The sequence below is a fragment of the Oxyura jamaicensis genome, chromosome 19, assembly GCF_011077185.1.
Source record: "Oxyura jamaicensis isolate SHBP4307 breed ruddy duck chromosome 19, BPBGC_Ojam_1.0, whole genome shotgun sequence".
Lineage (NCBI taxonomy): Eukaryota > Metazoa > Chordata > Aves > Anseriformes > Anatidae > Oxyura > Oxyura jamaicensis.
In genome coordinates, this window is record NC_048911.1 from 187,754 (window position 1) to 199,893 (window position 12,140).

The following is a 12,140-nucleotide window of genomic DNA, read 5'->3' on the forward strand; positions in this document are numbered from 1 at the left end:
ACCAGGACAGGGCACAGACAGGTCCCGTGAGGCCTCCATACCCCCCCCCACCCATGCCTCTATCCTTCTTCCTGTGCCCCCACTTCTCTGCAGACCTCCAAGGAAGGAGGCATGAAACATTGTCCAGAGATGACCCAGAGACTGGGGTCTCAACAGGAGCTTTGCATACTAGAGCATGGAAGGCATGTCAGAGGGTCTTCTTGATTTCAGGTGTTCCTTGGCTTGCCCTAAGCAGGGCTGTCGCAGCAGCAGAGACATGCTTGCATGTGGGATCCCACAGCTGCTGGGGAGCAGAAGCATGCTCCAAAACGACAGCACGCAAGTCCGGTGGCGCACACACTGCTGCGGGCTCGCTCATGTCACATCAGTCATTTCTCAGCACATCCTGCTCATACAGACAGTAGACCCCAAGGAACAATGACTACCCATGCTTCACCTCCTCCTGTTCTGCAGAACCCACGAGCAAGCCAATGTAGTAGCTGCCCTGCTGCAGACTCAGCAGCACAGCAGGGACACGGCAGGGCCAGGCATGGCCCAAAGGTGGTTAGTACACACCCTTCCTGAGCAGCTTTCTTCCCTTCAGGTCCCACAGAAGGACCACCACCTGCCTCCCCAGCTGCACCACAACGCTGCAGCCAGTTGCTGAGCTGCTGTTTCTAGCTGCTGCAGAAGATAAGACCATGGATCTGCAGAGCCAGACCTGAAGCTGGCCTCGCTTTCTGCTTTTATTTTAACGTACTCCTCCCCACAGCTTCCACATTGCAACATTGACAGGAATTAGGTGCTTCCATCCTGGATGCTATCATACAAATGCATGGACATCTCCTGAGAAAGGCAAACCCAGTTCTATGGAACAGAAATGTGTACAAGCGGGCCATATCCCCACATCTCTCCCACTGACATGGAAGCCCACAGAGATGTGCTATCCCCAGCCACACAAAGTCCCACTGCTGCCACTGCCAGCAGGCTGGGCATGAGGGCTGCACTCCCTCCACTGCCAGCCAGTGCCAGGGAAGTGACTGCCACAGTTTGGGACATGCCTTGGCTCTGAAATGAGGCATGATGGGAAATGAGTGCTAGACGTTAAAGAGCAACTCTTCTACCTCCCACGGGGTTGTTCTCAATGAATGTCACTTGAGGAAGGTAGGTCTTCAGACCCAATCAGAAGATCACCAGAAACTTTACACTCACTTCATGTACTGATGTAGGCTACAAGCAACCACTGAGGCTTTGGCCCTACAAACCTCTGCATGTGCACCCAATTCCAAATAGACACAGTCCCACCAGCAGGTAAACAACATGTGCATGAGGTCCATACCTCTGCCTCTGGGGTGAGGGCTCAGCCAGGCACAGGCTGCTCTTCTCCCCTGATGATGCGCCAGAGAAGGTCTTTGTCACACTGGTGAAGCTTCTGCTGGCATGGAAACACAACAAGCCTGGACAACATCCCACAAGCACTGTCTCCCTGCCAAACCTCTCCCCAGTCAGCACCTGAACATGCTCTTTGAGCAGCATCCACTTCAGCATCTCAAGGACCACTTTCTCAAGCTACTGCATAATAAGACATCAGTCAAGCACCTTCTGGTAGCAAACAGGGAAAGGATCTGTCAACTGACAAATGGTCCTTCCCAGCCCCATTAGAGACTAACAACTAACATGGTCATCAAAGATCTATAAATGTTAGAAATCCTAATTGTCTGCATGAAAAGCTGAAAGTTGAGTCCTGTCCTCCTGAAATCACCTAGACACACATTTCTTAACTGCACGTAGTGCCAAGTACATGGCATTCATCCAGAGACAGGGACCCCCACCCAACCAGGTCTGCGCCGCCACCTCTCCACTTCAACAGGTGGGGAAGGGAAGCAAGCCACACTCAGCAAGAAACAGGGCACTCAGGGACCAGGAATTCCCAAACACCACCTTTATGGCCTGATGCTTGCTATCCCTCACCTCCTCCTGCTCTCTCTCAAAATACTGCTCATATTCATTTTACCATTTGGACCCATCTTGCACCCCAGAGATCGCAAAGCCTTGTACCCTAGTAGACCCATAGCCTCCCTGGTGAGATGGTGCACCACGGGACTCTTGAAGCCCTGCAAACACATGCCAGCCCTGGTCTCATGGCCCCACAGCACCCCTGATGTTGAGCCCTGCTGACGGCAGAGCTTTGTGTGTTTAGCACAGACATGCTGTGCGGCAGTGACAGGCCATCCTGGCATGCTGGCATTATCCCCCTGAACAACCACTGCTCAGGCTCACATCGGTGGCATCTGAAGGCTCCTTCTCACCCCCCGCAGCAGCAGCCTGGACCCACCACAGGAAGCTGCTCCCCACCCCAGCAGCGGGGGATCCCCAACAAACACCGCTGCATAGAAGATGCAGTTCTGTAGCTGGGAGGATGTGCCTCCTGCAGGAGGCCAGAGTGTCTTTAGGGCTAACCTAGATGTCACGTTGAATCTCTTCATGCAGCAAGGCAAGGCGCGTTTCTTCCTGCCCAGTAACACAGGGACAAATCCCAGTTACAAGGCAACAGCACGACAAGAGGACCTGGCTTGCCAAACAGCCCCAAAAACACCCAATAAAGCAGCACAGTGCTGGCACAGCACAGGCTGGGAGGTACTCAGGAGATAGGGTTGTGCCATCAGCCACCGAGGACAGCCCACATGCCAGGGCTTCAACACACTACTGGAGGACACACAGGGCAGATGTTAACCTGCACTTGTCAAGCAGAGGGACAAATCCAGGCTCAGGGCAAACAGATTTGCTCCTGTTGGCCTCAATGGCACGTGGCAATCACCTACAAAGGACACAGAGCTCTGCCGGTTATCTTCCACAATCAGGTCTGCAGGTTGTTCCTCCTCCATAGCAAGGTACACTTTGCAAATATAAGTTTCCCTGTTCCAAGGCAGTTCAGAGCAGGCCTGGGAGTGCTGCCACCCTCAAGCAGCAGATATGCTAAAATGAGTTTGAAAACAATCAGGGTCCAAAGGTTCAGAAAAGACACAGATCAGCATGTTGAGTGTCAAGCATCATTTTAAAAATCCCATTAAGATAGGAAAGTCATGTTCTGCACAGCAGCAAAAGCCCTGCATCCTCTCCTGAACTCCAAAAAAAGACAGCTTTCTTCTTCTTTTAAATCATCTCCCTGGCAGAATTTAGATGCTGTATTAAAACAGGAAGGAACTGACTGAGGCTGTTAAGAAGGCTGGCTACAGGCACCAGATCCTTAGCACAAAGTGGGCCCCAACATCCCATACAGGAGCACACCCCTCCTGCCAGCACGGCCCTAAACCAGAGCTTCTCAAGTGCTGCCCTGCTCGGCTCTGTACCAGCCACAGCATACACCCCCACTCAGCCCCAGGACATCTACGCACCCCGAGCCGAGCACTGTACCCAGCAGCCCCATGTGGACCCTTCTGAGTGCATGGGCACAGGCAGTGTCTCCCCCTCCCCCCCACCCCAGCAGGTGCCAGAAACAGCCCCAGGAAAGCTCCTGCACGTGGGGGCTGCAGACCCTTCAGTGTTACGGCTGGAGGTACTTCATGCTACCACTGAATAAGGATCATCTGCAGGAGAGATGCAAAAAGCGGCATGTGCTTTTTTGTTGGTTTTTGTTTGTTTGTTTGTTTTGGTTTTGTTTGTTTTTTTAGATATTTATAGGAATTGAGAGATTTTAAAATACTCTACAGCATCACTTCTCAGGTAGCACTGGCTGCCAAGAGGACACTCATGGAGCTGGGTTTCACTATTCACTATTAAAAAGCCTATTTTCCAATTCTGTTTCCACAACCTGCGCTGTTCGTGGAGAAAGAACCCCTTGTTTGGGTGCTTTCCAAGCACTCAGGCTGAGCAGGAAGGGTACAGATTTTCTTTTTATAGTGCCTTTCTCCTCAAGCATTACCAGTCACCCCCTCTTCCCCTCACTGGCGTCACCACTAGGAGAGCTCTGTATTCCTGGTGCCTTCCAGACAAAGCCAGACTCCCATTTCAGGTGGCCTCAGCTAGGTCTCTCCAGACAACACTCAGCCCCAACATGCATCTTTGTCTGGAGCTACGAGACCTGCCAGCCTGAGCAAAACCCCTGGTTTATGGCACAGGACACAACCTGAAGCAGCCAAGCTGGGAAAGGTTATTTTTTGAGCATAGGACGTGCCAGGTGAATGCTTGCTGAAGCTCCTGGTGCATTTCTGATACTGTTTCAAGTCACCCTCATGCAGTGGCACAGCCGCATCACCCATCTCATTCCCTCCCCTCTCACAAAGCATCCCGCAGTGCCTGTCCACAGGGGATGAGCACCCATTCCATGATAAGGGTGCTGGCTCATGTCACCCACCCGCGTGGCCACACCTGAACAGCTGCGCAGCTCCAGGCTCTTCCCAGGCCAGATGACATCAGCAGAGCGAGAGGGATGAAAAAGCAAAATGCGCGAGGAAAGCAGAGGCCACTGCCTGCAGGGGCCGTGGGACAACCCCCGCACCCTGCACCCCGCATTGCCTACACCCAGTCCAGGTGGAAGCGAGCCGTTTTTCGGCTGCGGAAGCTCGCCAGGCCTCCCGAAAAGCTGGCACACGGGGCAGGACCACGAGGCGAACCGCCGTCCCGCAGCGGCCGCGACAGCCGAAAGCGTTCGGCAAGCAGCGGGGCCGCAGGTGCGGCGGCGGGCGCTGGACGAGCACCTCGAACGAGTACCGGGCACCGATGCCTGAAACGAGGGGAAGCCGGCAGCGGGGGACAGAGGCGCCGCGGGAGCCCTCGGAGAATGGCCGCACCGCCCGGCCCGCGGGGGCCGCTCCACGCCCCGCAACCCCGGCACCCGGCTCGCGTGGGGCCAGAGCCCCCCGCCGGTGCAGAGACACGGCCCAGGGCGGGGGCATCGCGGCCGCGCTCCGCAGGCCCCAGGAGCCCAGGACGCTCCCAGCGCCTCAGCTCGGTACCGAGGGCGAGGCGATCCCCGTCCCGCCGCGTGCCCCCCACTCACAGCGCGCAGCTCCCCGGTCCTGTCCTTCATCGCGCCCCGCCGCCGCTCAGCCCGGCCGCCGCTCGGGGGAGGGTCGGGCGCGGCACATGCGCGCAGCCCGGCGGAGCGGAGCGGCCCCGCGGGACGCTGGGAGCGGCAGGGGCGGGGGCGCAGCTCGGGGGGAGTCTCGCGGGAGGGGTGGCGCGCTGCGGGGTGACACGCGTGGGGATACGCTGGGAGCGGGGCACACCGGTAGGGGCCGTACCGGGGGGTGCAGCAGACCCTGTAGCCCGGGGGGCACCCGCAGGAGGGGCTTGGCAGCCCGGGGGGGCTGGGGCAGCAGCGGGGCAGGGTCCCCGGGGGCCCTGGAGCTGGCCTCTCGAGGAACCGTTAGGCGACCCAGGCCCAAAGCAACGGCGCCAGGTGGCTGCTGGGGGGGGGGGAGCTTGCCACTGTCAGGAGGCTCCCCTGTGCCCACCGCCCACCTCACTCTGCCAGCAGGGCACAACGGGAGGCCCTGGGGCAGCCTGAGGGGGGACGGAGCTCCCCTGGGATGAGCAGAGTGCTGGGGTACACCCGGTGAGGATGCTTGGATCTGCTCCTGCCTGCAGTCCTTCACCAGGGAAAAACTCCAGAGGCACTCAGGCAAAAGGCAACGCTACAGGAACAGCCTCTGTGTGTTGCAGCAGCCATATGTCAGCCAGGCATTATTGTCCCAGCAAAACTGTGCTCCTGTTCCCTGGGAAATGTCCACTCATCACAAGTCAGTGCCATGACAGAGACCTCACACAGACAGTCCCTGAACTGCACTATTCCCCCTTCTCAGTGAGGAAGGGGGAGAAATTAAGGTTATAAAACTGGGAGCTTGTGATACGTATGTGAAGATTGCTCACTACCATGACTGGGCTTGGGGAAGATGGACTTCCCCAACCACACTCCTGACTCTTCGACCTCCCTCCCCCAAGCAGTGCAGGGGAATGGGGGTGACAGTCAGCTCATTACCCTTTGTCTCCACTGCCCCTTCTTCCTTCAGCTCTCCCCCTGCTCCAGCACGAGTTCTCTCCATGGGCCTGCTCCTGTGGTGGCTCTTCGGGGGCTGCAGCCTTCTTCAGGCAAGAGCCATGTGCCATGAAGGTGCTCAGGGGACACAGAAGGCACAGAAGGGGTCCCCTGGAGTGCTCCCACCACCCCAACAGGGGCACATCACTGCCCACTGCCCACTAGCTTGTGTCCCGTGCAGCCATTTCGAGCTTTTTTTTTTTTTTTTTTCTGCTGCTGCACCACAGCTTTTTTTGTCAGGTGAATTCGGTCTTGCTGGATTCTTGCGGTTCTTCCCTGCCGCCCGCTTCCGCTCAGCACTGCCCTCAGCTCCGACAAGGGGACGTGCCTCCGACAGCCCCGGAGCCCTGCGCGCGTCCTTGCGACTGCCCCGTCCCGCGGCGGCAGCGCGAGGGTCCGCTTGGGGTGCTCGGGGGCGGCGGCGGGGCCGAGCCAGGCCGAGCCCCCCGAGGCAGTGCTGGGACGCGGCGCCCTCTGGCGGCCGCCACGAAACCCTGCGGAGGCGCCGAGCGGGGCCCGTCCGGCCACGGGCCGCCGGGCTCAGCCCCCGGGCCGCGCAGCTCGGTGCCTGTCCCCCGGCCTGTCCCCCTTCACGTCTCGGAGCGGGGCGCCTCCGGAGCAGGGACATGAGCGGCAGGGCCCAGCCCCTAGCAGCGGGCTCTGTGACGAGGCAAAGGGCCCTTTGCACGGGGCCCTCTCACGAGCAGCCAGGATATGAGGCCATCTGCTCCACACAGCTGCATCCAGAGCCTGCAAGGCTTCTCCTGCAGATGTGTAGAGAGCAGGGTGCTCAGGAGCCCATGGCAGGGCTTGGCCAGCAGCCCTTCTCCTGCCAGCTTTGTCCCAGCTTTGGTAAGGGCCTGGGAAAACCCTCAGCCCTGTCACCCAAGACTTGGGAGCTCAGCAGGGCAGAAGAGGTGCTTGGTTTCTGGCTACATCCCTCCTGACACTTTGCTGGGACATTAGCAGGAGGGCTTTGCCCATCCTGGTATTGTGGATTTCAGTCTGTTGCCAGTTCGGCAGTTCAACCAGGGGCATGAGATAAATAACAGGGAGAACGGAGCCAGTGTTGGGCAGGAATCTGTGCCAGAGAAACAGTGATTGTTGATTTAGGAAAATGGTAATTTTGACCAGACAAGATATACAGTGGGCCTCCATATTGCTCTGTCAGGTGAGCCATCTCACTCCACCCTACTCCCAGTCCCAAACACAGCTCCATGCCTGAAGCAAGACAGAGCAGGCTGTCCCAGGACTTGTCTGTTCTGCAAGTCTCTAGGGACACTCAGAGCCCTGACCATGGGGTAGGGGCACAGGTGAAGGCTTGACTGACCCAGGAAGAGAAGTGACAGGAGAAAGCAGGTGTTAGGGAGCTAGGCTGGATCCAGCATCTGCTGGTGGTGAGGCTGCTGCAGCTCCATGCCTCTGTTCTAGCCAGCAGTGAGGCTGAGCATGCATTCCTGCTGAGCACACACATGGATGGTACATACATACATGCATGGCTGGCCAAACACACCTGACACACAGCTGGTCCCCCGGAGACAGTTCTCACACTTACCTTCACCATCAGCCCCTGCTTCAGGGCCATCTCACCCATCACCCAAGTCCACCCACATCGCCACAGGTGTTCACAGGCACACATGCCCCAGGGGCTGCACTGCCAACACACCAGCCCTCCCCACTGCATCTGACCCTGGCTGCTGCGTTCACACCCCATACACATATGTGTATGCAGAACAGAGAGCCCTCACCCAAAACAAAGTTAGAAATGGAGTTTTATTAAACAGACTGTGGGGATTGCTGGCACAGAACACAGCCAGACAAGCATTCTGACCAGCAAACTGTCCACATGCAACCAGCCTTTTTTGCCCCCGTATTCTACTTTCCCCTTCTTGGTCTTCTCCACATCATCCAGATCCACCCCTTTCACCACCTTTGGTTCCTCTCTTAAACATCATATAACATGTTCTGTGAGATGTCCACATGCTCTTCCCCTGTATTCCATGCCCCCAGGCAGAAATAACACTTTGTGCTTTCATGCCCTAGCCCTGGGGCCGAGGGCTCTGGAGGCAGGGCCTGGAGAGAGTAGCCCTTCCTGAGTCCCTAGTTTGGGCTCCTGCCTGCCTTTGTGTCACTGTGCTCCTCCGGCTTCCTGGAGATAGACTCTGATGGGATGGCAGCCCCTCTGAAGGGCCTGGGAGTAGCTCTGCAGGGTGTTACTTGGGGTCCCCACCTGCCATTGTCTCCTCTGTGGGTGTGCAGGGGAGCTTTATCACACAACCTACCAGCAGGGAGAGTTCTCTTCAACAGGAACAAAGCTGAATTTAATCAAGTAACAAGAGCACTGTGCATTTCTGAAAGAGAAATCGCCCCCTCTGCCATCACCCCTGTGAGCCCTCCCCATGGCCAGAGCTGTGGAGCCCACCTTCTTGTTCTTTTGTCTTCTCTCTCTGCCACCCCCAAGCTGCGCCTAGGGAGGCTGGGCAGGCCCGTCAAGGAGCTGTCTCTACTGACAGCAGCTCCCCCTGAAGAGCAATGCTAATTTAGTCCCCAGGCTCACACTTGCCCACACAAGCTCCCTTCTCATCTGGGAGGAACTGCAGCAGTGAGTGCAGACCCACTCACTCATCCACCAACTGCACATGAAACAGGTTCAATGTGAGGAAAATCTGTGCAGCTTGGCTGCTTCACTTTCACCTGGGCTCTAAGTATGCATGCACCCAGCTGAAAGCACTCCTGGTGCAATTACCTCAGTGCTCCATCCTCAGGACTTTCTCCAGCCACCCCAAGGATTCCCGCTTACAGCTTTGAGCATGGTGTGCACGCTGTGACACACTGCTGGTGCCTTCTCACATCCCCCAGAGCCCATTATGCCAGGGGCAGCCTTCTCCCCTCCATAGGCAGATCTGCTCCATGCATACTGGGGCCCTGATCACTCCAAGAGAGGACCAGTGTCATTCAGAGTGTGCTGCAGCCCATTGGTTTCTGTGGAGAGCTGGGACAGTCTTGGTCAAGGTGTTCCTGCAGGTAAAGGGACCAGTTTTTCTCTCAGAGGATTTGAAGCTCTTGCTCCCATCACATACACCTACCAGCTCCAAAAACAGTTCTTTAGTCAATTAGAAAGAAGTGCAACATGCATCTGGGTCTGTCTTTGGGTCAGCAGACATCCATGTACCTTTCAAGAGCTCTAAAATCAAGGAAAAATCTTAAGACACCTCAGCTGGGAGCACAGAAACAAGGATCTCACTGAAAGGAAAGGTCATACTGGTGGAGTTTAAGTGTTGGGCTTAACTATATGTGTTACCTTGTACCAATCATCTGTTACAGTACCTCTCAAATTTTTGTACTGCACTGATTTGCTGCAGCTTGTTAGGGCAGGGTCTCACTTCACTGTGTGTTCATGCACTGGTGGCACAAAAGGCCTAGTTGCTGCCAATCGCTCTAACATGAAGGATGGTCTCACCCACTGTTGGAAGGACACACAAAGCCAGCATAATGCAGCAAAGAAAGCCAAGCCAATGCTGGCTCACGCAGACTCTGCTGGCCTAGCCCTGCCTGCTGTCCTTGCACACTGTGGCAGCTCAGCTCTCATCTGCCCAACACAAGGCTTCACACCTCCCTGTCCCTACCCCCACCACTGCTAGCAGCTCATTGCCTCCTGGTGTAGAACAACTCCGCATGCCCTGTGCTCACTCCTCAAAAGCCTTCCAGACCCAGCTCCCAATCCTCACCTCTCACAATAGCCAGGATGCCATGCTCTGCTTGTCCCAGCTGAGATCATGGATTGGTCTGACCATGCTTTTGTGTGTCATCACACTGCAGAGTCCTTTTCCCTGCTAGAGCTAATGCTGAACAGCTCATTTTGCCTGTCACCTCATGGCACTGTGGTGGCTGCATGGCTCAGCCCTCTCCATTTTGCTGCTGCCTGGAAGATCTCCAGTACCAGCTTCAAGATGTCAGAGCAGGGACCCCTGCTAGCAAGACAGCTCAGCATCTTCTTCCACAACAGCCTTTGAGCTTCCATATGAAGCACCAATTTTAACTAAGTTTCATCAAGAGGATCCCACATAAACATTTCTCTCCTCTCTGAAGCTCCGCAGAGAATCATAGAAGCTAATATTCTCACTCTGTAACCAAGTCCCTTCCCGTCTCCTACACATCCTTTCCCATGTGCAGCCCAGCGGGGGCTCCCTCCACTAAAAACTGCAGATCCCTCTCCCAGCCAGCTGCTGACCATGCACCCTCCCTCTAGTGCAACATGCCACCACAGGTGCAGAGCTCTCTCTCATCTGTGGCACTAGAGAATGCTACAGGAACTTGTTCTGTTGAGCAGCGAGAACTGGAACTGAGACTACAGAACAAACTCCTTTCAAATAACCTCTCAGAGCAGCATCTGACCCCAGGAATTCAGACTCAGATGTGGTGGGGACTGGATTCCCAAGAGCCCTGGAGACACAAAGATTAAATGGAAGAAGCTCAAACAGCACTTCATTTGTACAAGCAACAGGGACGACAATAAAGGAAGTCAGACACCCCCTTAATTCTAACAGTGCATACTTCTGCAGCACTTGATGTATTTAAGAGCTTTCAGGTGAGTCAGGCAGCTGACAGCAACTGAAAATGCAGCACAGAAACCCAAGGAAGCTCATATACCCCTCATGTATGAAAAATTACTACGGTATTTTGAGCAGAGATTGCAGGATGATGGCTGCTGAAGTATGCAACTGATCTAAGACTGATCTTGCTGTTTCTGAGGACTTGTATCCATAGAGAGAGACTGGATTGTGACTGCAAATAGAGTGATGAGCTTGGATGTGCACAACAAGGTGGTGCAGAATAAATTCTCGCCAAAGCACGCAGACATGCAGAGGAAAGGAAGCTACTGGCCTTGAGCAAGGCTGAAGGTGCAGACAAGACTGAAATCCAGAGTCTGCATGACAGAAGCAGGGGCTTGCAGGACTTGCAGCTTGGCTGAGACTTAGAAAGCAGCTGAAGCTGTTCATTCTTCTTGCAGTCACTGCTGCCACTTCAGGGGAACTACCTGTCTTCAGAGGCAAAGGACAGAAGTCCTGCAACAGCTGCCAGTAGTATGTCAAGGAATATACTGGAAAGCTGTTCAGTGAGGGTAAAGACTGAAGCCACTGAGCACAGCAGTGCTGATGGAGCCAACTAAACTCACTTAGTGCCAAGAACGCAGGCCAAGAGCAGGCAGGAGGTGATTAAGATAGGCCACTCTGCACCACCTGCTGCCCCATGCACGGTAAGCTTCACACCAGTGCCCTGCTGCCTGTGTGTGCCCATGCCAGCACAGACATCCTGGGGAGGAGCAGTGCAGAGAAGGGCATACATGACTGCAGTCACAAGTGGATCCAGCCAATGAGCTACAGTTTCCCACTCACCATGCTAGGAGAGCAGAGATTATTTGAACAGAGATTACACCAAATGCTTGTCTCCATGCCAACAGTCATTAAAAAGTTGCATTTGAAAAGCTAATATTGTCTACTGTCTCATATGCCCAAGCAACAGGAAGATGTTTTGTCATCCTCTTTTATGATAGCAAGATTCCTGTCTCAACACTGCCTTTGGGGCAAGAGTGCAGCCCAGCCTGGCAGGAGGGGGGGAGTTCAGCAACAACAGAGAGGAGGTAAGGAGGGGAGAGAATCTGTGCTAAGACTTGCAGAGGTTGAGGGAAGGTTTATGTGATTATCTGTTGTGCCAGATATGAGAAGAGCTATGCCCCTGAGGGATCCCTCTCCAGGCTGCTGTTTTGCCTAGCGCATGCTGGTAAGGCATCCCAGATCCACATCACCTGGCTGTTCTGCACTCGTTGCACTGTCTCAGTGTTTCTGCACAATCCACAACGCTAGGCAAGGCAAGGAACCACAGGAAGGCGTGGATGGCAGAGGCTGGTGTCATGGTATGGTGTCATGGTGAGAGCAGCTCAGTGCTGCTCTCACAGGGTGGAAATGCTTCAGTGGTGCAAAAGAAGGGGTCAGAGTGGCTTTTCTGCTAATAATCAGGGCAAGGGTTGGTACCTGGGAGAAAAGACAAAGCAGAGCCAAACCTTCATAGAATCACAGAATGGTTTGGGTTAGAATGGACCTTAAAGACCGTTCCAGTACCAATC

At 55.2% G+C, this 12,140-nt stretch overlaps 2 protein-coding genes across 2 annotated transcripts in view; both read right to left on the bottom strand.

Moving 5' to 3' along the window:
- The window catches only part of STX1A (syntaxin 1A), a 117,050-nt gene extending 111,947 nt beyond the window's left edge, over positions 1–5,103 (bottom strand). Inside the window, exon 1 of the mRNA XM_035343221.1 lies at positions 4,979–5,103. Within this exon, the coding sequence (XP_035199112.1) occupies positions 4,979–5,008 (30 nt within the window). The 5' untranslated portion in view covers positions 5,009–5,103. The remainder of the gene's footprint in view (positions 1–4,978) is intronic.
- The window catches only part of MKS1 (MKS transition zone complex subunit 1), a 37,290-nt gene that overhangs the window by 7,578 nt on the left and 17,572 nt on the right, over positions 1–12,140 (bottom strand). The gene's annotated exons all lie outside the window — the stretch shown is intronic.